General features: G+C 37.7%; 1 protein-coding gene across 3 annotated transcripts in view; it reads left to right on the top strand.

Annotated features, from left to right (window-relative positions):
• Nucleotides 1-26074, top strand: part of tax1bp1b (Tax1 (human T-cell leukemia virus type I) binding protein 1b) — a 1153251-nt gene that overhangs the window by 42879 nt on the left and 1084298 nt on the right. For all 3 annotated transcript variants that reach the window (XR_007936602.1, XM_028818228.2, XM_028818227.2), the window contains exons 2-3: nucleotides 15-209; nucleotides 25545-25647. Coding sequence is in view for 2 of the 3 variants with exons in the window: in XM_028818228.2 (XP_028674061.2) it covers nucleotides 33-209; nucleotides 25545-25647 (280 nt within the window). In the remaining variant the exon portion in view is untranslated. The remainder of the gene's footprint in view (nucleotides 1-14; nucleotides 210-25544; nucleotides 25648-26074) is intronic.

Genomic DNA, 26074 nt, shown 5'->3' with positions numbered 1-26074 from the left:
TTATTTTTACACAGCTGAGACAGTTACAAGAAATGGCTCAGTTACATGAAGGCTCTTCAGCTGGCAACACCATGGAAACTTCAAACTTTGCACATGTTATCTTTCAAAATGTAGCTAAAAGCTATCTTCCACATGCTGCATTAGAATGTCACTATACTCTTACTCAGCATATCAAGCCTCATCAAAAAGACTGGGTTGGCATTTTTAAGGTAAGAGCAGTTTTCAGTGTGTTGAATTGAATAATGTTTAAGCATTGAAAAGTTATTTATCAATATAATATACCATGTTACCAGTTTAATCACATACATGCATCAGTCTTTACTCTGAATGTGAGAAAATGTACAGGAGTTGTGGAACACAAGCGCTTGCAGTATTTGCAGATTTTCTTGTGGTATATTAGTGTATCCACCTTCCATACTATCTATCTATCGATCGATCTATCTATTTATCTATCTATCGATCTATATAGATATATATATATATATATATATATATATATATATATATATACAGTGGAACCCCAGGTTACGAGTTTAATCCGTTCCAGAACCGAGGTCGTAACCCGATCTGCTCGTAAACCGAACAAATTTTCCCCCATTTAAAATAATGGAAATGAGATTAATCCGTTCCAGCCCTCCCAAAAAGTCCCCAAAATATCATAAATAATGGAAAAAAAACATGTTTTTAAATAAGAAACAAACATCAAAATACTGTATTAGTAAATATAGTTAAATAAAAGATAAACCAACTTAAGAAAATGTAATCTTACCTTGGCGGCAGATAACGGAGAGTTGCTGAGGAAGGAGGGAGGGAGGACTGGCTGCATTTTTGGCACCTTCACATCAAAAAAAACTAAAATTGAACTTTCTTAACTGTACGTACGTACATGAATTGTAAAAAAAATAAACTTTCTTAACTTTAAACTTAGCCTAACACTTAACATTACGTACGTATGATTTTTTTTTTATGCTAATCATCTGTTTTTGCCTTTTTGGCTGCACTTTCGGCACCTTCACTTATAGCAGTTTAAGTTTTAGTACAAAGATACCTATGCAACGACGTTTGCTTTTGCCTGCTTTTTAAAAGCTTACGGAAGTGAGCCAAGCAGGTGTCATCATAATTTGCTGCAGAATGACTAGTTGCAACTTTTTCTGGATGTTTCTTTTCAATGAAACTTGTAACCTTCTCCCACATTCCCAGCACTTCTTTAATTTCACTTGTCGAAATTTTCTCTGTCTCGACTTCCTCCTCACTACCGCTGATCTCTTGCAGAGCCTCTGTACGTTGCATGTCCTGCAGCTCAAGCAACTCCTGTGTTGAGAGTTCCTCCTCATGTTCCTCGACAAGCTCGTTGATATCACCCTTGTCAACCTGCAGACCCATCGACTTGCCGAGGGACACGATTTCATGCACTGGATCTACGTCGGGCACGTTGGTCTCGGTCTCGGTATCAAGACCAAATCCTTCAAAGTCCCTCGCTGCAACCGCATCAGGCCATAACTTCTTCCATGCAGAATTCAGTGTTCTTCTGGTCACTTCTTTCCACGCCAGGTCAATCATGCGTAGGCATTGCACGATGTTGAAATGTTCTTTCCAAAACTCTCGGAGTGTTAGCTCCGTATTTTCTGTCACATCGAAGCATCGTTTGAACAGATGCTTCGTGTAGAGCTTTTTGAAATTGGAAATGACCTGCTGATCCATCGGTTGCAGGATTGAAGTCGTGTTGAGTGGGAGGTAGAGGACTTTCATGAATTGATATTCTTCCCGGATGTTGTCTTGGAGACTGGGCGGGTGGGCTGGAGCATTGTCGAGGACGAGTAACGCTTGCAGAGGCAGTTTGTTTTCTTGAAGATACTTCTTCACCGCAGGTCCAAAGCAGAGATTTACCCAGTCGATGAAGAACTGCCGCGTAACCCATGCCTTTGGATTGGCGCGCCACATCACTTGCAGTTTTTCTTTAAGAATCCTGTGAGTCTTAAAGGCTCGAGGATTCTCTGAATGATAGACTAGCAGTGGCTTCACTTTAAAGTCACCGCTAGCATTTGCACACAATGCAAGGGTGAGGCGGTCCTTCATCGGCTTATGTCCTGGCATCTTCGTCTCCTCTGCTGTGATGTACGTCCTACGGGGCATTTTCTTCCAAAAAAGCCCCGTCTCGTCGCAATTAAAAACTTGCTGGGGGATGTAACATTCTGCCTCGATGAGCTGCGCGAAACGTGTGATGAACTCGCCAGCTGCCTTCTGGTCTGCACTTGCTGCCTCGCCATGTCTTACGACAGAGTGAATGCCTGATCGCTTCTTAAATCTGTCGAACCATCCATGACTAGCCTTGAATTCTGGTTCTACTACATCCGTAGATGTGGATGGTTCTTTCTGCTTCAGGTCATTGTAAATGATGCGAGCTTTCTCACTTATGACTGTTTCAGTAAGTATATCTCCTGCCAACTCTTTCTCTTTTATCCACAATAACAGCAGGTTTTCCATTTGTTCGTGGATAGCCGACCTTTGCTGTGTAATTACGGTCATGCCTTTTGCTACTTTTACACTCTTTATGGTCTCCTTTTGCTTTAGTATTGTGCATATCGTGGACGTACTGCGGTCGTAAATTTTGGCGAGTTCCATCACACGCACACCTCTCTCATGCTTTTCTATAATTTCCTGCTTCAACTCGACTGACAGCATCCTTTTCTTCTTGCTGCTGTCCTTTCCACTTCCTACCTTCTTTGAAGTCATGGTTAATGCCCAATATGTATGATATGGCTCTGGGTAGAAGGGGTAGAGGTTTCCGGGTAAGAAAGGCGAAGCGGAAACTAGCAGTGACGTTTCGGAGCTCGGCTCGTAAAACGGGCAAGCCTCGTACACCGGGCAGAAATTTTGCTCGGATTGCGGCTCGTAAACCGAATTACTCGTATACCGAGCTGCTTGTAAACCGGGGTTCCACTGTATATATATATATATATATATATATATATATATATATATATATAAAAATATATATATAGATCTAAAATCTATATACACAGTTAGGTCCATAAGTATTTGGACAGAGACACTTTTTTTTCTAATTTTGTTTCTGTAAATTACCACAATGAATTTTAAATGAAATAACTCATGCAGTTGAAGTGCAGTCTTTCAGCTTTAATTCAGTGGGGTGAACAAAACGATTGCATAAAAAAGTGAGGCAACTAAAGCATTTTTTAACACAATACCTTCATTTCAGGGGCTCAAAAGTAATTGCACAATTGACTCAAAGGCTATTTCATGGACAGGTGTGGGCAAGTCTGTCGTTATGTCAGTATCAATTAAGCAGATAAAAGTCCTGGAGTTGATTTGAAGTGTGGTGCTTGCATGTGGAAGATTTTGCTGTGAACAGACAACATGCGGTCAAAGTAGCTCTCCATGCAGGTGAAAGAAGCCATCCTTAAGCTGCGAAAACAGAAAAAACCCATCTGAGAAATTGCTACATTATTACGAGTGGCAAAATCTACAGTTTGATACATCCTGAGAAAAAAAGCAAGCACTGGTGAACTCAGCAACGCAAAAAGACCTGGACGAGTTTATTAAAGTAAAGAAGTGGAAAATTGTTGAATGACCAAGTCAGTCACCTGATCTTAACCCAATTTAGCATGCATTTCACTTGTTGAAGACTAAACTTCAGACAGGCCCACAAACAAACAGTAACTGAAAGCTGCTGCAGTAAAGGCCTGGCAGAACATTAAAAAGGAGGAAACCCAGCATCTGGTGATGTCCATGAGTTCAAGACTTCAGGCTGTCATTGCCAGCAAAGGGTTTTCAACCAAGTATTAGAAATGAACATTTTATTTCCAGTTATTTAATTTGTCCAATTACTTTTGAGCCCCTGAAATGAAGGGATTGTGTTTAAAAAAAAAAATGCTTTAGTTGCCTCACATTTTTATGCAATCGTTTTGTTCACCCCACTGAATTAAAGCTGAAAGTCTGCACTTCAACTACATCTGAGTTGTTTCATTTAAAATTCATTTGTGGTAATGTACAGAATCAAAATTAGAAAAAAGTTGTCTCTGTCCAAATATTTATGGACCTAACTGTATAGGCAGGAGAACGTTTGTGAACACATTTGAATTATTTGTACTTCTCCATTAATAGAAAATGTGGTCTAACGTCACAATAATAGACAAACATAATCTTTTTAAGTTAACAACACAACCATAATAACCTTTCTCAATGCAGGACACATTGTTTAAAAGTTATAGTCCAGGCTGGGAAAATGTAGTGAACCCTTGTACTTGTAACTAGTAGAGCCTTGTTTAGTAGCAGTAATCTGCAACAAGTGTTTTCTGTTGGTGCTGATAAGACTTGTGAACAAAAATCATGAACAAATGATAAGACTCGCACAAAGGTCAGAAGGAATTTCAGGCCATTCTTCATTTTGCAAACTTTTCTAGCTCATTGATGTGAGACACAGTAAAATATAAATGCAACACAAAGTGGAAATACAGTATATATAATATATTACTTTTCTGTGTAAGGTTCATAAATTGTAATAGCCGTGTTCTGGTTTTCTGGAAGTTTCAAAGAATTTTTTCTGGCTGCTGGTAATTGCAGCTTTGCACAGCTGCAGTGACCTCATGATTGTCTCAGAATCACTTACCCCCTAGAAACTCCTTTATCAGTCCCAGCAAATGTTAGTCCTATGGAGCCAAGTCAGGACTATAGGGTGAATGAGGGAGTACATCCCACGTTGGATTTCCATTAAATTGTGGCAGTGTGAGGGATAAGTGTTACCATGAAGAAAACAAAATGAGTCTTGTTGTTTTCTTTATTTTGAGTGAATTGCTGACTTCACTTTTTCACTCTGAGAAAAGGATTTAGAGCACTGAAAAGAAAATGGCATATGTTAACATGCAGCATTTTTAGAAAATTATTTTTTTTCAGCACACCTCCCTGCTTTCCTCCTGGCCAGTCCTGAACAGATTTCCTCCTATGTCTGTCTGCTCCCGCCTGGTTTCTCTTGTGTCCGCTTCCGCTTCCAATTGCATTCCTGCTTTCCTCTTTAAAAGGCACTTGAGTCGGGCTCATAGCATGGTTGGATTAAGGGGGTCATCACACAGATGCAAGAAAATTTGTTCATGATTTTTTCCCCCTTTTTCTCAAGAGTCAGTTTATCTTTGATAGCATTTTCAAAAAATAATAAATCAATAGATGAATAGATAGTGACCAGACGTTTTGTTTTTCCCTGATGATGTAATGTTCTTGAGATTTGAAGCGGCATTCTGGGTGATATTTATAAAATCCCCAAAGTTGTGTGGGATTTTCTCCTGATTGTTACCTTGCCTGTGTAAACAAACAGCAGACCTTCAGATTTTGTTTGATCCGTATACAACATGTACATATTTTGTAGTCAGTGTTACTCACATGCAGCGCAGTATTTGTTTGAAAAAAGCACACACATAAGTTTGACTCAAGTGACAGCTTGGAAGACAGGGCAGAGAAATGTTCTTATTCAACGCCATTGTAAAAGAACAAAAGGTGGCCAAAAACCAAAAGTACACATTTGCACACAAGTATAATAGCAATAATAATAACCTATTTTAATAGGACATAGCTAGTGGGAAGCAAAATGTGGGATCAGGAGAGCAACTGCAGAAGTGGCAGACTAGTTTAACCCTTTATGGACTCTGCAAGTCATTAAATGCTTTTCTAAGAATGTAAACTAAGATGTTTAAAATGATCAAATTGTTGTATATGTTGATTATATCCCTGCCACTTATAAAAACAAAATCTGGTCTCCCTTATAGTTGCATGCTGCTTTGGCATGCATACCGCTAAGAGAGGAATTTAAATTCTTGCAATTCAAACACACACACACACTTGCAAGATGTGAGATGATCTCAGTATAGCAGCCCACGTCACTAACCATGAACAAACAAAGGTATGTTGGTACAGATACAAAGGAAAGGGAAAAAACAGCAGCACTCCAACCAGTAATCGCTATTGTGCACCACTATGTCTGCAATGATAAATTTAAAGACTGTTTAAAAAAAGAAAGAAGCGTGGCATTACAGATACTTGCACAATACCTTTTCTTCTTTTCTGATTGTGTGCAGTGTTACTCTGAAGCCATATTGGTCCTAAGATCAATGATAATTCTTGAAAAATAAATACTTTTAATTTTTTCTCAGACATTCATCAACACACTGACTGCCTGTTCAGCACTGCAGGAATAAAGCTGACTCATCTGCATCCACACACTACTGTTAAATTTTTGTCTTCCGCCACAAAAAAAAAATAAAAAATGAGTCGGGTCCCGCAGGATTACAGATCTTTAGTCTACAGTACCAGTATAGTGCATTGGAGGGTGGAGGAATGGAGAGCTGAGCACAAAGTTTTTGAAAACTTTTTTACTTCCGATACAGGTACTGGTTACTTTTTCAGTATTGGTATACTGTGCAACCCTATGCAGTATATATTGCTCTCCCCAGGTATATGAAAAATCAGTGATGGTATAATTCTATGCTTGATGTCAACCAGATATTGCAAAGTCTCAGTTGTTTTGTGAAACTCAAAAGGAATTGCATGATGCTGTTGGTACCCAGAGGGGGGAAAATTTTCTTGGTTGTAATCTCTATACAGTGGAACCTTGGGTTATGACCCGAAGTAATTTCCCCCATAGGATTGTATGTAAATACAATTAATCCATTCCAGACCGTACAAACTTTATGTAAATATATATTTTTTAAAGATTTTTAAGCACAAATATAGTTAATTATACCATAGAATGCACAGCGTAATAGTAAACTAAATGTAAAAACATAGAATAACACTGAGAAAACCTTGAACAACAGAGAAAACTAACACTGCAAGAGTTTGCGTTATAGTGCTATGAACCGCTCGCTAAAAACACTTTTTTTTTAAAAAATTTTTTTTTATGAGTTTTAAGCACAGGAAAAAAGTTAACATTTGAAAAATCCGTAATTTAATAAACCACCAAGAACAGTAACATTGCAACAATGCACGGTACAAACCGATCGCTGTAAACAGAAATTATAATATCCAATAGAAAAAAGTCTTCATTAAATACAACAAGGTTAAAATAATGCTCAAACCCGTCTCTTTAAAACCAAGCCCGGTGCATTCTTTAACTGCCTTATGCGGCCAGCCCTCTCTCTCCTGTGTGTGTGTGTGTGTGTGTGTGTTTTTCTCACGCGCGCACGTGTGTGTCTCTCTCGCGTGCGTGCGTCTCTCTCGCTCGCTGCACAGGGAATGCACAGGGAGAGACTGAAGACGTGCGGAAATCATCAACGTGCGCAAACCGAAAGGGAAACTGGCTTGTTTGTATACAGAGTTTGTGGTCATGAACAGATGCAAAAGTTTGGCGAACTTTTTGGTCTTAACCCGATTTGTACGTGTTCAGAGACGTTCGTGAACCGAGGTTCCACTGTATCTATATTTATCTATAGACACTCAATAGGTTTTTCCAACCAAAGCATAGGGGTTTATATGAAATGGAAAAATTTGATTGATCTTACAGTGGTTGCTCTACAAATACCATTCTGAGGATGGGTACTAGGAATATAGGATATAGAGACATACGTAGCTCTTCAGATATGAGTCTGTAAACTCCATATTTATTAATATAATTGTTTCTTTACATAATAAATGTAAAGGCAGTATAAATAGACACTGGTTGGTGTGTCCCCAGTGCACCAAATTATCTACTTTAGCTACATAGTGTTTGTTTCCTAGTTGTGCAAGGTGAGATTACACTAAATGGTAATAACTGTGCAACATGGCAGAGTAATCTTCTTTTTTTGATTTTTGTGTGTGAAGAGCTTCCATATACCTTTGGAACAGAAAGAAAGATTATTTTCGATTGACTAATCCTACTATTCATGTCTGCCAGTCCAATTCAAAAATAGTTGCTCACGTACACCTTACTATTAAACATATTTTTTATGTCTCTCGCAGATCAGTTGGATCCAGAGATTCAAAATTATTTCTCTCTCAATATCAGGCAACACTTATTCATTGGCCATTACGTTAGCTTGGCTTGTATGTACGCGTACACATTGCTGTGAACCCTAAAACCTCATTTTATTTTTCTCCCCTTGCACAGGATCTATCCACTAGCCCCAACATGTTTTTTCCTGGTAAATTTTTTCTTTTCATTTCTATAAACTGGCATTTTTTATTGCAGGTCAACAGGATGTGGAGGTGAGAAAAGTTTTTGCATCAGTTGTCTGTTCATTTACTACCTCCTAAGTAATCCGATTACTTTATCTGCCAGAGGTCGTCCAGACTGGGCATGACCCCTCCTACTTCTCCAGATGTAGAGCACAAAGCATGACATGGAAACATGTAACCAACTTGGTTCCTTTTTATTGAAGGACAGAGGTTCAAAATGAAAAAAAGTTGATTGCTGTTTAACATGTAGCTGAGTCCTTTTTTTTCTTCAAAAATCACCTTTTTTCACTATTTAATATTGTAGTGTGTGATAGTCATACAGGACAAACTTGATTCTCGGAATGAGAATCCACCTCTGTGGACAACTTGCTTAAAATTTTGTCACTGACAAGGCTCCACCAATAGGGTTTTTTTCTGAAAAATACATAAAGTAACATTGGAAAGATGGAGAAAGACTTCAGAGATAAAGAAAGTTAAAACTGCTGTTATCAAATGAAGAACTCAGTAACACAAGTTAACTGAATCTTCATTAATTTATAAATCTTGCTGTCACTTTGACTATTGTATCACTATATGGCATAACATCAGCTGATAGTGTTCTAGAGAAGCATTATGGTTTATATGTATACCACGCGTAAAAACACTTAGTTATTCGTTTAGATGTCCTGTTCATATCCTCTGGTTATGCTGAAGTCATATCAGTGTTGTTAGGCACATTTACTGGGTGTACTTAGTATTGAAATTATCCTTTGGCTGCTCTTTAACAACTTGCTTAACAGTAGATCTTTTGGCCTCCTTTTAACCAGACATGATGGCACACTGTGTAGTTTAGTTACTTATGTTACAGTTCATCTGTTTGTGGATGCAGCTGCCGTTTCTTTCAACCTCATATACAGGTACATCTCAATAAATTAGAATATCATCGAAAAGTTATTTCAGTAATTCAATTCAAAAAGTGAAACTCATATATAGATTCATTACACACAGAGTGATATATGTCAAGCGTTTATTTCTTTTCATTTTGCTGATTATGGCTTATACCTAATGAAAACCCAAAATTCAGTATCTCAGACAATCAGAATATTGTGAAAAAGTTCAATATTGTAGACTTATGGTGTCACACTCCACTCAGCTAATTAACTCAGAACACCTGCAAAGGTGTCCTGAGCCTTTAAATGGTTTCTCTCTGGTTCAGTAGGCCACACAATCATGAGGAAGACTGCTGACTTGACAGTTGTCCAGATTGTTCAAGTTGCTTGAGGTCCAGTGTGAATTTTCCACAGTCAGTGATGATTTGGGGAGCCATGCCATCTGCTGGTGTTGGTCCACTGTGTTTTATCAAGTCCAAAGTCAGTGCAGCCGTCTACCAGGAAATTTTAGAGAACATTATGCTTCCCTCTGCTGACAAGCTTTAATACATTCTCCACACATGTTTATATGTTTAATGGGAGACCTTCCAGCCACTGAAAGCGTACCCATCATCGCCACAGGCTTTCTCTGTCAGACCACATTAACAAGAACAAGTTCTCTTTGCTGTTTAAATTGCCATCCCTGGTCTAATCTCTGTCTCACGAGTATTGAATTGGTTTAGAAATTTCAAACTGAATGAACCTTCTTATTGTTCCCAGACACTTTCAACACAAATTCCCCCATGGTTATCTCCAGACGTATAGATTATGCATGTGACTCCGTGAGACTAATGTATGATGATGACTAGGGCTGCCTAATTAAACAAGGATTGAAGGTTTGAATATTCAGAGTAAAAATAAGTAACTGTTCCAATATACAGTGGGGCAAAAAAGTATTTAGTCAGCCACCAATTGTGCAAGTTCTCCCACTTAAAAAGATGAGAGAGGCCTGTAATTTTCATCATACCTCAACTATGAGAGACAAAATGAGAAAAAAAAAATCCAGAAAATCACATTGTCTGATTTTAAAGAATTTATTTGCAAATTATGGTGGAAAATAAGTATTTGGTCACCTACAAACAAGCAAGATTTCTGGCTCTCACAGACCTGTAACTTCTTCTGTAAGAGGCTCATCTGTCCTCCACTCGTTACCTGTATTAATGGCACCTGTTTGAACTCGTTATCAATATAAAAGACACCTGTCCACAACCTCAAACAGTCACACTCCAAACTCCACTATGGCCCTAACCAAAGAGCTGTCAAAGGACACCAGAAACAAAATTGTAGACCTGCACCAGGCTGGGAAGACTGAATCTGCAATAGGTAAGCAGCTTGGTGTGAAGAAATCAACTGTGGGAGCAATTATTAGAAAATGGAAGACATACAAGACCACTGATAATCTCCTTCGATCTGGGGCTCCACGCAAGATCTCACCCCGTGGGGTCAAAATGATCACAAGAACGGTGAGCAAAAATCCCAGAACCACACGGGGGGACCTAGTGAATGACCTGCAGAGAGCTGGGACCAAAGTAACAAAGGCTACCATCAGTAACACACTACACCGCCAGGGACTCAAATCCTGCAGTGCCAGACGTGTCCCCCTGCTCAAGCCAGTACATGTGCAGGTCCATCTGAAGTTTGCTAGAGAGCATTTGGATGATCCAGAAGAGGATTGGGAGAATGTCATATGGTCAGATGAAACCAAAATAGAACTTTTTGGTAAAAACTCTACTCGTCTTGTTTGGAGGAGAAAGAATGCTGAGTTGCATCCAAAGAACACCATATCTACTGTAAAGCATGGGGGTGGAAACATAATGCTTTGGGGCTGCAAAGTGTCCAGGATGACTGATCCGTGTAAAGGAAAGAATGAATGGGGCCATGTATCGTGAGATTTTGAGTGAAAACCTCCTTCCATCAGCAAGGGCATTGAAGATGAAACGTGGCTGGGTCTTTCAGCATGACAATGATCCCAAACACACCGCCCAGGTAACAAAGGAGTGGCTTCGTAAGAAGCATTTCAAGGTCCTGGAGTGGCCTAGCCAGTCTCCAGATCTCAACCCCATAGAAAATCTTTGGAGGGAGTTGAAAGTCCGTGTTGCCCAGCAACAACCTCAAAACATCACTGCACTAGAGGAGATCTGCATGGAGGAATGGGCCAAAATACCAGCAACAGTGTGTGAAAACCTTGTGAAGACTTACAGAAAATGTTTGACCTCTGTCATTGCCAACAAAGGGTATATAACAAAGTATTGAGATGAACTTTTGTTATTGACCAAATACTTATTTTCCACCATAATTTGCAAATAAATTCTTTAAAATCAGACAATGTGATTTTCTGGATTTTTTTTTCTCATTTTGTCTCTCATAGTTGAGGTATACCTATGATGAAAATTACAGGCCTCTCTTATCTTTTTAAGTGGAAGAACTTGCACAATTGGTGACTGACTAAATACTTTTTTGCCCCACTGTATTTAAAGCTAGCTTGAAAATTGTGGGTATGGTATATTTTGTGATATGTTATGTGTATGTGATCTGTATGTGATTTTTGAAATTGCTTATTCATATTTTTACTCTTTTGCACGGAGTTAGTCTGCAAAGCATGGCACACTTATGAATTATGCTCAGATATTTAAAAGAAGCAAGTGAAAATAGCAAAGTTTAAATAAATGTGACATTGCAAAAATGAGATTATAAGTGGGCACAAAATTACATGATCTTTCCTAGTAATGTTAAATGCAGTCCAAAAAAAATATAGGCCACTGTTGCAAAACAGATAAGATGCACAGGACTGGATCCGACTTCATACCTCTCAGCATGTGACACCAGTTTGGTGTTGTGAGCCTGGAGTAGGCAATTGATGAATAACGGACAGAAATAAACTCAACTCTGTTTCCATTTCTCCTCTTATACAGTTATTGCAAAAATTATAATACAGAGGAATTAATATTAGCTAATTTCGCTGTTTTTGTTACAATAACAATAAAGATATTCTGAATATTGTCAGTGCTACATGCTTTTTTGTATTTATACTATTGTTCCTTATATTTTAACTTTTTCTCAGTATGAGCATGTAAATATTAAGTGCTTATAAATCCTGCATTGTTGCTTAAAAAATATATGTGTATATATATATATATATATATATATATATATATATATATATATATATATATATATATGAAGACACAAGTATGACACTTGAAACACAGCCCTTCACAACATCAGAATTCACAGTGCACACAAACTGATGTGTGTTGTGCTGGACATGACTTGATGCATTACAGAGTGGGGTGCCAGTTCAGTGTTACATGTGCAGTCAGTTGATGAATAATAAATGTTGAAACTGTGTTAGCAGAGGTAGGTAAATTAGCCATGCAAACACTAAAAAAGCACTTTATAATGGTCATTTTAAAGCTGTCATTAAAAAAAAAATCAAAAATATGGCAGTTATATTCCTTAGTCATTTAATGATTAAGGACACCAGGGGCCTCATGTATAACGGCGTGTGTAGAACTCACACTATAACATGGCTTAAGCACAAAAGCGGGAATGTGTGTATGCACAGAAAAATCCAGATGCAGGATAAATCCTGATCAGCATGAAAAGTAACGCACGTGCACGCGCCTTCTGTCCCGCCCCAACTCCTCCCAGAAGTATGTCTCTTTGAATATGCAAATCGATGTAAATAGCCTTCTGTGAAAAGACAGTGGGAAAAGCACGGGAGAAAATATAAGAATTTCAGTGAATACCAAGTGGAGGCAAAGGAAAAACGTACTATTTGTTGGTTTAAACAGTGGTATAATCAACAAAAGGAAGTTGATCGAGTGACAGTGTCGGAGAAACTCGAAAGCTCAAGTTCACAAAGTCGCACAGTGCCCGAAATAAAAAAGAAATCACATATCAAAGTCGCCGTGAAAAGGCGAGTCGTAGCCCACCATCTGAATGTCATATGAAAGCTTATTAGGGTACAGACAAAAAAAATAGGCACACAGTGGGGAAAAAAGCACGAAATGTCAACTTTAATCTCGAAATTTCCACTTTAATCACGTAATTTATTTTGCCATTAAAGTAGAACATCATAAACTTCATCTTAAAATCGTTTAATTTACTAGTTTCTCAAATCCCATTGTAACTAAAGTAGCACGTTAAATGCTTTGTTCTGTATTTGATCTTCTATGTGCTCTGTGTGTGAATCACTACCTGCTTCTTAAACGGGCTTTCTCTTTCTCTGACAGGACACATAATCCATTACATTCATGATATTACAGCTCTCTGAATAATTAAAATACTGAGATGTATACGTGATATCTTTTTCATGATGATAGGAATGAAAGCATGTTATTAAACATGGGAACACGGTGGCACAGTGCTTGTTCATTTCTCTCGCAAGAGGCTGTCGCCATGCGCGACCTTCGATGAAATAATTTATTACTGAAGTACTGTCTCTTTCAAACGTACTAACCTCCAATTCCTGTCCTTACTTTTATTTCTCCAAATACCCAATCGCCACACAATCAGCTCTGTAATAGATGTGAAGCCATTTGTAAGCTTAGAACAGCGATTCTTCAAAACTTTTAAGGAACGTTGAAATATCTTCGTAGTACATGTTTAATTATTCTATCCGTCTATCCTTCCAGTGTCTCGTCAGCACCAGCAAGAATACAACGCAATGCAGGAACAATCCCTGAACTAGCTAGCACTGCGGCACCATGTCCTCACATGTTTAATCATTAACAATACAATTTATTTAAATGAAGTTAAAGTTTTATCTGTATAATATAATCAACATATTTTGCTGCATTTCATCTTAAAAATGATATCTTCATATGTAAATACGTGCTTTATAAAGTGACGCAGGTTGTGCAATATTATAACTGTAGTGCAAGTTTACAGTGAGGTAATTGTACTTATAAGTACAAGCAGTTCTACAAGGATAAATTGATGGACTGATTGAGTGCATTTATAGTTCTTGGGATGAAACTTTTTCTAAAACGTGAAGTCCGTACAGGAAAGTCTCTGAAACGTTTTGCCGTGGCTGAGGCAGCGTCTGCTTCATGCTGTATACCGATAATTCTCTTTCCAATTAGTTGCTGCTGTGATTCCCCACTCAGATACAGTGATATAAATACTCCGAGTGGTGCAGTGAGAGTAATATGGAAAAAGATGATCTGCTGTGGCAACCCTTAACGGGAGCAGCTGAAAGAAGAAGAAGATGCATAGAGAGTAACAACGCTAAAGCAGTTATGGTATTTGGAATACTATGGCTATTCCCTGGACCATTATATTGCTGCAGGTTAATTACAATCAGATGCATTACACTAATAAACAGTACGCTGTTAGTTTCAGTGTATTTATAAAGCCGCGTCAGGAATGTGGATCTAAGAAAGAAAGGGTGACCACACAGGAACAGTAGCACTGCTTTGACACTGGGTGCCGCCAGTCTGCACAACCGAGTGGAGAAATTGAGTACGGCAGGTTATGAGGTACTGTGGAAATGTGCGTGGCTTTACGCCAAGTTTAGGTTTTATACATCGCAATTTGAGCATGGAAACGTTCGTACGCAACATTTCTGTGCGTACGCACCGTTTATACATGAGGCCCCAGCTCTTTGGTTGGTTTGATGGATGCTTATCAGTTATATTATAAAGCAGAAGTAACTTAGGGATGTCAGGTTCAGGAGTGAACTGGAACAAATTCAGCAGCCTAAAGGTACATTTATAGTGTTGAAGTATTTAATACTTTGTTTTTAGTTTAACTGTAGATCCAAGAGCAGAACATTGAGGTGGGAAAAAAATGTGTTCTAAGTGTTTAAAAATCAAAGGCTGATTGTAAAAGTGATCTATAGAATTAAGCAATATTGCATAGCATATCTGGTAAAACACAAAGGCGAAATTGGTAGGAGGTGATGCAAACAACTTTCCTTTATTTTCAAATGTCAATTTTTGCCTTTGACTATAACATTGTTGTAGTAGATTTTAATTTTATTCAAATAGGGACATTCAATCTGACAGTCCTAGTGATGAAACAGTGGCAGTATTGCTTGTAAAAGGACACCTGGGAGCCTGGTAAGATCTTTTTTGGAAAGTAGAATACAGATTCAAGTTTGAAATTCTTTGTTCTCTTACACATTTAGCTCATTGTTTTTAAAAGTAATTTAAGTGATACAGTAATCCCTCCTCCATCGCGGGGGTTGCGTTCCAGAACCCCCCGCGAAAGGTGAAAATCCACGAAGCAGAAACCATATGTTCATATGGTTCTTTTTATATATTTTAAGCCCTTATAAACTCTCCCACACTAATATAAACATTTCCCGCACAATTATACAGCATAAACCCTTTGTATTCTCTTAGATATTAGGTAAGAGTTGTTGAAATTATGTATGTAAACACAGTTTATATACAGTAAAACCTAAATATTATTTTAAAGATATCGAGCATCTCCGATATCACATATGTTACAGCCATTACGACAGACAGGCCACCAGCAATAAATACATACAATGCAAGAAAAATTGTATACAGTAAAATGTGTGTACAGTGACACTAAACTATGTACAGTGATCCCTCGCTATATCGCGCTTCGCCTTTCGAGGCTTCACTCTATCGCGGATTTTATATGTAAGCATATTTAAATATCGCGGATTTTTTGCTGGTTCGCGGATTTCTGAGGACAATGTGTCTTTTAATTTCTGGTACATGCTTCCTCAGTTGGTTTGCCCAGTTGATTTCATACAAGGGACGCTATTGGCAGATGGCTGAGAAGCTACCCAACTTACTTTTCTCTGTGTCTCTTGCGCTGACTTTCTCTGATCCTGACGTAGGGGGTGTGAGCAGGGGGGCTGTTCGCACACCTAGACGATACGGACGCTAGTCTAAAAATGCTGAAAGATTATCTTCACGTTTCTACCTTCTGTGTGCAGCTATTGATTTGTTTGCTTTGCTCTCTGTTTCTGACAGCCTGTGCTCCTGACAGGCACTCCTTTGAAGAAGAAGATATGTTTGCATTCTTTTAATTGTGAGACAGAACTGTCATCTCTGTCTTGTTATGGAGCACAGTTTAAACTTTTGAAAAAGAGACAAATGTTTGTTTGCAGTATTTGAATAACGTTCCTGTCTCTCTACAACCTCCTGTGTTTCTGCGCAAATCTGTGACCCAAGCATGACAATATAAAAATAACCATATAAACATATGGTTTCTACTTTGCGGATTTTCTTATTTCGCGGGTGGCTCTGGAACGCAACCCCCGCGATGGAGGAGGGATTACTGTAAATGTAATAAGTACTGTACGTAGATAATTAATTATGGTTGCTCACCAACAATGACACGACGACTTGTCCAATAACGATGAGTTTAATTTTACTGCACAACAAAGGATAGCGTTACAGCTCTTCTAAAGGGGCCTCTTCAGGCGACTGTGTAGTACCGCCGTTGTTCTTCTTCCAGCACTCTTCAATCCAAATCCCTAAAGCAGTTTCCATCCAGACTAGTGCCTTATCACGTCCACTTGCAACTCGTTTTGCGCCCTGGTTAAAGGACACTGCGGCCGTAGATCTTATATGCTTTTCCTCCTTTTTAAATAAAAAGAATCGTGGACTCATTGATGCCGTAATGGTGTTCTGCAGCTGTGTAGCTGTTCCCTTCCTTCAACATATCCAAAACCTTTACCTTTTCTGCAATCATTTGCATCTTCTGTTGGCGCTTGGACACGGCCCCTGAAGCAGGAGCAGGAGCACGTTAATGCTGAATGAGTGAGATGAGACTTCCTGGTTAATGCAGCACTCCGTCGCTGAGCCAATCAGCACACAGGAACTTAACTGTGTGCTCTGATTAGGTAGCTTCTCAGTCATCCGCCGATAGCGTCCCTTGTATGAAATCAACAGGGCAAACCAACTGAGGAAGCATGTACCAGAAGTAAAAAGACCCATTGTCCGCAGAAACCCGCGAAGCAGCGGAAAATACGCGTTATATATTTAGATATGCTTACATATAAAATCCGCGATAGAGTGAAGCCGCGAAAGTCGAAGCGCGATATAGCGAGGGATTACTGTAATTTTGTGCTAGGCACCATTCTTTTCCCCCAGTGTATATATTGTATTAATTTTCATCTCGGTAGTGGCTGGTGGACTAAGGTAGATACCGTACGTACTTTCCTCACCTGGCACAATGTAACCAAAAGTAAGTTCTCTGAATTTTAGCTGCCATTCCTCAGGCTAACTTTGAGACCTGTATTACCAAAGTTCAGTATTTGGTTTTGATTGTTTAAATTCCTGTTATTGCTAAGGGAACCCAACCCACATATTTAATGACCAGACTAGTTAGAATAACATCCAGTTCTTCAAGGTGTTTTCTCTTTGTTGTTGTGTACTACATTTTGGGCAAAGTTAAACAGGTTTTAGTTTCTGTTTTAGTTTCTCTGTAATTTTAGCAGTTGATATTCGAATTGTTTTCGGTGTATAGCTTACTATGCCACTGCATAGAAAAAGTTCTCATTTGCTATTTTCAAATTCACAGCTAAAGTTGTTTCTAGAAATGTTATAAGGCGGCTTGCTGCATATTAAGTAGTAGGATAATATCAGATATTTTTTCTATCAGTAGAAATATTTTTAATAGATTATAAGTTAGACTGAACTTCACTAATGGAATGCAACAGCCCTTTAATGTTCCATATACTATTAAAAGTCATAGTAAGTGGTAAACGGTTACTGTCAGATTTTATACATGTGTAAAAAAGTGATCATTGGCAATAAAAGTCAGTCATTTTACATATGCAGCTAAAGTATGTTTATAAGGTAATTTGTATACAGTAATCCCTCCTCCATCGCGGGGGTTGCGTTCCAGAACCCCCCCTGCGAAAGGTGAAAATCCGCGAAGTAGAAACCATATGTTTATATGGTTATTTTTATATTGTCATGCTTGGGTCACAGATTTGCACAGAAACACAGGAAGTTGTAGAGAGACAGGAACTTTATTCAAACACTGCAAACAAACATTTGTCTCTTTTTCAAAAGTTTAAACTGTGCTCCATGACAAGACAGAGATGACAGTTCCGTCTCACAATTAAAAGAATGCAAACATATCTTCCTCTTCAAAGGAGTGCACGTCAGGAGCACAGAATGTCAGAAAGAGAGAGAGAAGAGCAAACAAATCAATAGGGCTGTTTGGCTTTTAAGTATGCGAAGCACCGCGCGGCACAAAGCTGTTGAAGGCGGTAGCTCACACCCCCTCCGTCAGGAGCAGAGAAAGAGAGAGAGAGAGACAGATAAAAACAAACAATCAAAAATCAATACGTGCCCTTCGAGCTTTTAAGTATGCGATGCACCGTGCAGCACGTCGCTTCACGAAGCAGCTGCACAGAAGGGAACAACATGAAGATAATCTTTCAGCATTTTTAGACGAGCTTCTGTATCGTCTAGGTGTGCAAACAGCCCCCCTGCTCACACCCCCTACGTCAGGATCAGAGAATGTCGGCGTGAGAGAGAGAGAGAGAAAAGTACGTTGGGTAGCTTCTCAGCCATCTGCCAATAGCGTCCCTTGTATGAAATCAACTGGGCAAACCAACTGAAGAAGCATGTACCAGAAATTAAAAGACCCACTGTCCGCAGAAATCCGCGAACCAGCAAAAAATCCGCAATATATATTTAAATATGCTTACATATAAAATCCGCGATAGAGTGAAGCCGCGAAAGGCGAAGCGCGATATAGCGAGGGATTACTGTATTGGTAATTTAGAATAATAAAATGATTTCTAATTGGCACCTATTAAAGAATGTCACATTGTTTTGTGCTTGAAGCTATTATAACCATAACTTTGATGTAATCTACATGGTAATGCTGTTTTTTTTATGATATATTTTATATAATAAATTTATAGTTAATTTTTTCTAAATAAAAAAAATTATTTAACAAATTAAACATTTGACGCTTTCTTCAGAAATTATGGAAAAAGTTTACAATAAATCACTGTACTTTCTTTAAAGTAGTTAACTTGCTGTTTCTCAGCTGTTAAGCTTTGCTTGAAACAGATACCATTGTTATTGCATATGTTGTACTATAACTTTGATAGAAACAATACAACATTTCTGAATAGCTTTCATAAGTGTTTTTGTCGTACATTTTAAACAATACTAAAGAAAGTTTCATACAATTAAGAAAGTATAATGCTGTTGCTGCTATCTGGGGCATCAGTGGATTTATTCAGAAAGAAAGAAACAATTCATTATTACACAAGACCTCTTTATTGTTAGCATAAGTTAATCTTCAGAGTTTTAATTTTTCCATTGTTTGATTTGGATTATTTTTTTGCTTTGTATTATCTGCTGTTTTAATGATGGATTTATTGTTGTTTTAAAAAAGATAATTGCCAGTATATCGGTTTTAGGGGATTGGGTGTGTCTCAGTAGCTTGAAGTCATTAATAATGTATAGTTATAAGTGTCAGTATGTTGGTCTTTTTTCAGATCTGTCACATTGAATAGACCCCAGAAAACATGAATATTATTATTAGAATGTTTTGCATGGTTAGTGGATGACTTTATATACAATTCTCATTTTTCAGACACCAAAGTTTTTGAATCTTTGGAATTTTGGCCATCTCATGTGTGTTGATTTATGCACAGATCTTTATTGAAGCAAAATGAACATCTCTTGCCCTCTAGTGGTTAATGGGTTTCCTACAGTTATCACTTTAAATGAAGACCATAAAGTATTTTGTTTTTGATTTGTTTGTTAAACCACAAAAATTCAGATGAAGCAGATGTTTTTCATAGTATAATTACACTTAATAGATGTCCAGAGCTAACTATTCAGTCACACATTTAGTTTTGCCCTCACAATTTCCATTTACAATGTTTTGTACCATTTTATCATGCCATCATTTTCGATTTGAACTCATAAACTTCTGAAAGATTTGATATTAAGATTCCTTAATGCTGTAGTTTCTTAATTTTATACTGTCATTTCTATATGATTTAACTAAACACTAATATAAAATGCTCCATTTCATGTGTATTGCTTTAATTGCATTTGTTGTATGAATGCAGTATATCTTCCTAGTAGTCAGTGCCATTTTCTTGTTCTCGCCTGAACCTGCTTCAGCCGTATAGGGCTGTTCTTTGATGTAACAAAAAAAGAAAAGTTAAAAGGACCATCAGAGTAGTGGTGAAAAGGAGCTGGGAGTGTTGCCTTAAAGCAAAACTGAATCAAAACACATAATTTGTAATTAAACTGTCACCGCATTGTGCTGAATGATTCATGTGTAGCTGTGCTTATTTCTAAAATCAGCCTTGTAAGTACATGTTATCATTATAATTTTAAACTTTATATCAGTTGGAAAGAAAAAGAATTGTAAAATTAAGATGAAATGACATAAAATAACTATAAGAAGGTAGTAGCTCATGTAAACTGCAGTGTCCACAAATTTGTGTTAGGTTCATTTGTGCAACTCTGGCCTGCACCTGAATCAACTGATTTAGGGGTGGGATGGATATGCAAGAAAGTTATCAAAGTTATTACTCACCGAACTGATATAATTTAATTTTTCAATGGTCTGCCCAGCAGTCATTTAATTTATCAATGTAGTCCACCAAAAGCACATATCTTTTTGATTATTTTTATCCACCAAAATACAGAGCAAGATGACTTTAACCCATGCAATCTTTGATTTTAGTAATAATTTATTTTCATTGACTTTCATTGCTTCTGCCCCAAAGACAATTTCTTTGACCTTATTAATCACCTAATGATGTTAGCATGCTGTTAGTGGTTATCAAAATATCCACTGAAGGGTAAAGACAACAGAAGGGATAGCAGACCACCAGTCCTATGTACAGTGTTATGCAAAAGCCCTACGCCACTCTGGAAAACTATGTTGACAATTAAATGAGTAATAAGTGTATTTGCTCAATTCGAATAAACACTGATGCATTAAAAAGAAGTTCTTCCCCGGTATCCTTTTACATAACTTTATTTAAAGTGTATTTAAACATAATATAGCATGTTGGATTAAGCAGTTTTGAGAATGTTACAAGTTATAACTATTTACATGACATGATGACTTCAATTTATTTTTTACCTTTTTTCAGTAGGTACTTCAGTTCTGATTAAAATTAGATTTTTATTTAACGAGAGATGCACAGTTTTCCTTAGTACCTGAAAGATTATGTTCCACATTTAGCCACTGCCATCTATGACTTTGTTACTAGTGTTCATTAGTGCCACACTATGTAGCATAATTGAGTGCTCCTCTCGGAACATAAACATATATTTTTGTGGTTAAATTAGGTCCATAACAATTCACAGAACACTTGACAACATAGCTATGTTATCGATATCTGTAAAATAAGTAAATTGGGCAACATTGCTTAAATCACTGGTGGCAAAATTGAATACATCCTTGGTTAAATTCTAAAATATGTAATATTCAACTACTTAGTATGTCCATCATTAGTTTTTAGTTTGCACTAATGCATTTTGAAATTGGGTATACAGGTTTATTGCATATTGTCACGTTTATCATGTTTGATTCCAAGAGCACAACCTCATTTGAGTGCCTTGATGTTTGATGTGCAACTTGTACCTTCAGTGTTCCTTTCTGGCCTACACGGGCCTACCATCGCATTGGGCTCAACAGTGGCTTCAGTGTGCATTTTACTGTATGAAATGAAACGGTCAGTCCAGTTTGGCTTTCGACAGATTTTGCCAACTCAGACAAAAACATAGAACAGAAAAAAGTCACATAATTTTTATATACTGTGTGTGCTTAGATTCTGTTTCAGGAAGTGATTATTGGAATTGCACATTTTATTTAAAATCTTGATGTTCAGAAATAAAAATACATGATTTGTGCATGTTTTGATAACATGATAGTGTGACTAATAGCTGTTAGTTGAAGTTGCTATTAGAAATGAGAAGATAAGGAGGTCAGCACAACTATTTTTATAAATAAAATTTGAGTAAGTTTTCTGAACTTTCACATTGGCCAGACATTCAGGTTGCCTTAGCACCTAATGCTGCTTTTTCAATATGAGTCAGACAGCTTAAATGACATAATGCTTTAGCAAAAGTACAAAATCAGAGACCAGCTGCTAGCTACAATAACATAATTTTTGTAACTAATTCGTAAATACTAAATTTCTGGCATTCATTGGGGTTTTCATCTTAAAGGATTGTCCATCATTACAGCCACTAAAATACGATGGAGACATTGAAGGCACATAAGATGTATATTGAATGATGTAGGAGAGGCACAGTTAAAGACAGTACAGTTCAGTGGCTCATTCTGAATGAGTCTGCTGGCATAAACAGTAGCAGGTGCCTCATCACTATGAAAGCATCTTTAAAGAGGTATTGTAAATAAACGTATCAGGAGTACATTCTTAGTTACTGATATAAAAATGTTTGCATTTTGAGTTTACACAGCATATTCTTTTAGCTAGATCATATTCTTTATAAAATCTACTCTTGAATTCTCCCAAGCAGTTGAAGTCTTCAGTTTTTAGATATGTGAGAGGGAACAGCCTTCAGTAACAAAACACAAACCCAGATTGAATGGCACACAGTGTTTATCAGCCACCCATTAGTTAGCTTTAATCTGTTGCTGTGGAACTATCAAGGTCATGTTTAAAATTGTCACCTAGCTGCTGCTGTGCACCAAAAAGCTCTGAGTAATTAGTACTAGATTGCACCCCCTGCTTTATTTAGTGATTAATTTGCTGGAAACTGGATTAAAAACTCTGGAATGGCACAATGAGAAGAAAAAATTAAAATACAGATTATTTAAGTAGTACTGAGTTATTAATAAATGAACATCTTATGTTGATAACCATAATCAGCTGTGAGGCCGACATAGCTATACCATATTGTATTCTTAGGACGATAGTAAGCTATTTGCTGTAGTGGTAGTAATCTAAAATCATTGAAATTTTTGATTTAGCTCAGCTGATTCACACGTGGCATCTCATGTAAAACTTAGCTCGGACACGTGTAAACCATTTTTTATACAAAATTTGGAATTTATAAATCTCAAACTTAGTGTGTAAATTGGCTTAAATTTACTGTAAGTTTCTGCCATCCGCAAATCATACGCAAACCTTTTTTGGTATTGGCATTTTAGCGACTCCAGGCAAAAGGATGATGAAGTGAACAGAAAATTTTGTTTCGTTGTGTATTTTATTGAGAGGTCAGTTGCATTCTGATGTCCGTCCGTCCGTCCATCTATTTTCTAAACCTTCTTGGTCTAAGCCTGTATTGGATTTTGTTGCCTAATACCATTCATGGTGTACCCTTGTCTCTTAATACGTGACATTACTACTGACAAATGTAATCCTGCAGACAGACTGCTTGAATCTCAGTCAAGCATGAATTGTATTTTTGTCATGTGGCAGAAGTGTAGATTGGAACAGGGCATGCTTTTAAGGTTTTCTATTATAGCTGGTTAATAAAGGAATATCTTTCACTTAATAAACTTTATTCACTTTATGTATAGCATGTTTAAAACCCCAAACTGAAGCTATGAGTTGTTACATCCTGAATTTCTATTGATAAACTGTGCTGCACTGTGCCTATGTAGAAAGAAAGGAACAGGCCAATTCAAAATGCTTGGCTCAACACAAACAGACTTGGTTTGGTATCATCTCTGTTCACTTCAGCCAAGAGCTGACAGTTTGTCAGTGTAGTCATGGTTTATGTAATCACAAGACTTTCATGATGTGGTCTTACTCTCAAGTTAGGTCTTATTTGAATTGTAGAGTTGAAGAGAAATGTTTACATCGTCACCAGTCTATTTGTATCACAAAAGTATTCTTATTGAATATTAAGTTTATAATGAAGTTTATGTTCAGTAGCTTGCATTGCCCTAGACTTAATTATCTGTTTCTAAGAGCCACAGGCAACCAGCAACTATCATCATCATCATCATCATCCACCAGTTCCCATTACTCTGGAATCTTGCTGCATCAGGAGTGGGCAAGAGGAGGAGTATAGGAACCTAATCAAGGACTTTGTTAAATGGTGCGACTCAAACCACCTACACCTGAACACCAGCAAAACCAAGGAGCTGGTGGTAGATTTTAGGAGGACCAGGCCCCTCATGGACCCCGTGATCATCAGAGGTGACTGTGTGCAGAGGGTGCAGACCTATAAATACCTGAGAGTGCAGCTGGATGATAAATTGGACTGGACTGCCAATATTGATGCTCTGTGCAAGAAAGGACAGAGCCGACTATACTTCCTTAGAAGGCTGGCGTCCTTCAACATCTGCAGTAAGATGCTACAAATGTTCTATCAGACGGTTGTGGCGAGTGCCCTCTTCTATGCGGTGGTGTGCTGGGGAGGCAGCATAAAGAAGAGGGACGCCTCACGCTTGGACAAACTGGTGAGGAAGGCAGGCTCTATTGTTGGCATGGAGCTGGACAGTTTGATATCTGTGGCAGACCGACGGGCGCTGAGCAGGCTCCTGTCAATCATGGAGAATCCATTGCATCCACTAAACAGTATCATCTCCAGACAGAGGAGCAGCTTCAGCGACAGACTGCTGTCACTTTCCTGCTCCACTGACAGACGGAGGAGATCATTCCTCCCCCGCACTATGCGACTCTTCAATACCACCCTAACGTTAACATTATTCAAAGTTATTGTCTGTCTGTATACCTGCATTGTTATCACTCTTTAATTTAATATTTTCTTTATCAGTATGCTGCTGCTGGAGTATGTGAATTTCCCCCTGGGGATTAATAAAGTATCGATCATAGCAATCCTGTGTTACAGACTACGCACAAGATTGGTAGTCATATACTGTGAATGTGGTATATTTCATTTATGTTACTTTATCAGCAAAAGGCATTAGTTGTATTTTTAATCACAATTTCACCACCTCTGTCCGCTTCTTTGGTCTTTCCGTTAATATGCACCCCTTTCTCCTTATTGTTGCTGGGTCCAATGAGTTGAAAGGAAAGTGGCCAAAGGTTTTTGCTAAACCAATGTAATTTATTCAGCTGGGTACAATTTAACTGTTGGGGATTAAAGAAAAGCTACAGGAGAAAGCCCTACAGAGCCAGGAGTCAAGTTATGACCCAGTGGTAAATGGTTCAGGAAAAACAGTACCACCACAGTGAACACTGTGGTTCTTGGCCAGGGAAATCTTTTACACATGTAATGGTTAATTGGATAGTGGGTTTAAAAAAGGCGTGCGAGAGAGAGAGGTTTTTGTATGAAGGTAAATTCTACTTTTTAGAAGGATGCTCAACACATCATGTTTGGCAAGACCTACACGCAACAGGCAAGTATTCATACATTTTCCTTCATTCTGTTGAGACCCCTTCTGTGTCTGTTTAAATGAGAGGTATTATTTCAGTATGTTTTGTGTTCTAATGAAAAGGCCCTGTTATATACTAAGAAATATAATTTAAAATCACAACTATATTTTAAGTCATGCAGATATTTATATATTCATACATTTGTACCTTTTCTTATTTCATAGGTTGGCTGGAGTACTGCACGAGATTACTATACTTTTTTATGGTCTCCTGTCCCAGAGAATTACACTGAAGGCACCTCAGTTAATCGTGTTGTTGTATTTCAAGGTATGTTAAAAAAACAAAAAAAAAAAGTAAGTTTTGTCATACAGTGTGTCACTTTAAATTCTTTAGCGTACTTAGTTCAATTCAGGAGAATGGGGTACTGGAATGTTATGAAGTTTCATAATACCCCGCTTAAGTTACCTAAATCTCAAGTACGTTTCTCCAGTTTTAACCCAAAATACAGATTAAATGCAAGCTTATATTCAGTTATGTCTGCTCTGAGGTGTTATAAATGTTCCCATGGTGTAATAATTCATTCATATGTAATTGCACTCTTATTTAAAAAAGGATGATGACATTTATGAAGTGTTGCATCTCATCATTAGCAATATACAGTTATGTGTGTGATAGAGAATACGTAATTATTGTATAATCTTATATGAGTGAAGAGAACTGTCCATTTTACTTTGACACTTGAATTGATGGATCA

This window comes from Erpetoichthys calabaricus, chromosome 13 (assembly GCF_900747795.2).
Source record: "Erpetoichthys calabaricus chromosome 13, fErpCal1.3, whole genome shotgun sequence".
NCBI lineage: Eukaryota > Metazoa > Chordata > Cladistia > Polypteriformes > Polypteridae > Erpetoichthys > Erpetoichthys calabaricus.
Note: the sequence above shows the minus strand (reverse complement) of the source record. Positions and strands in the feature narration are given on the sequence as shown.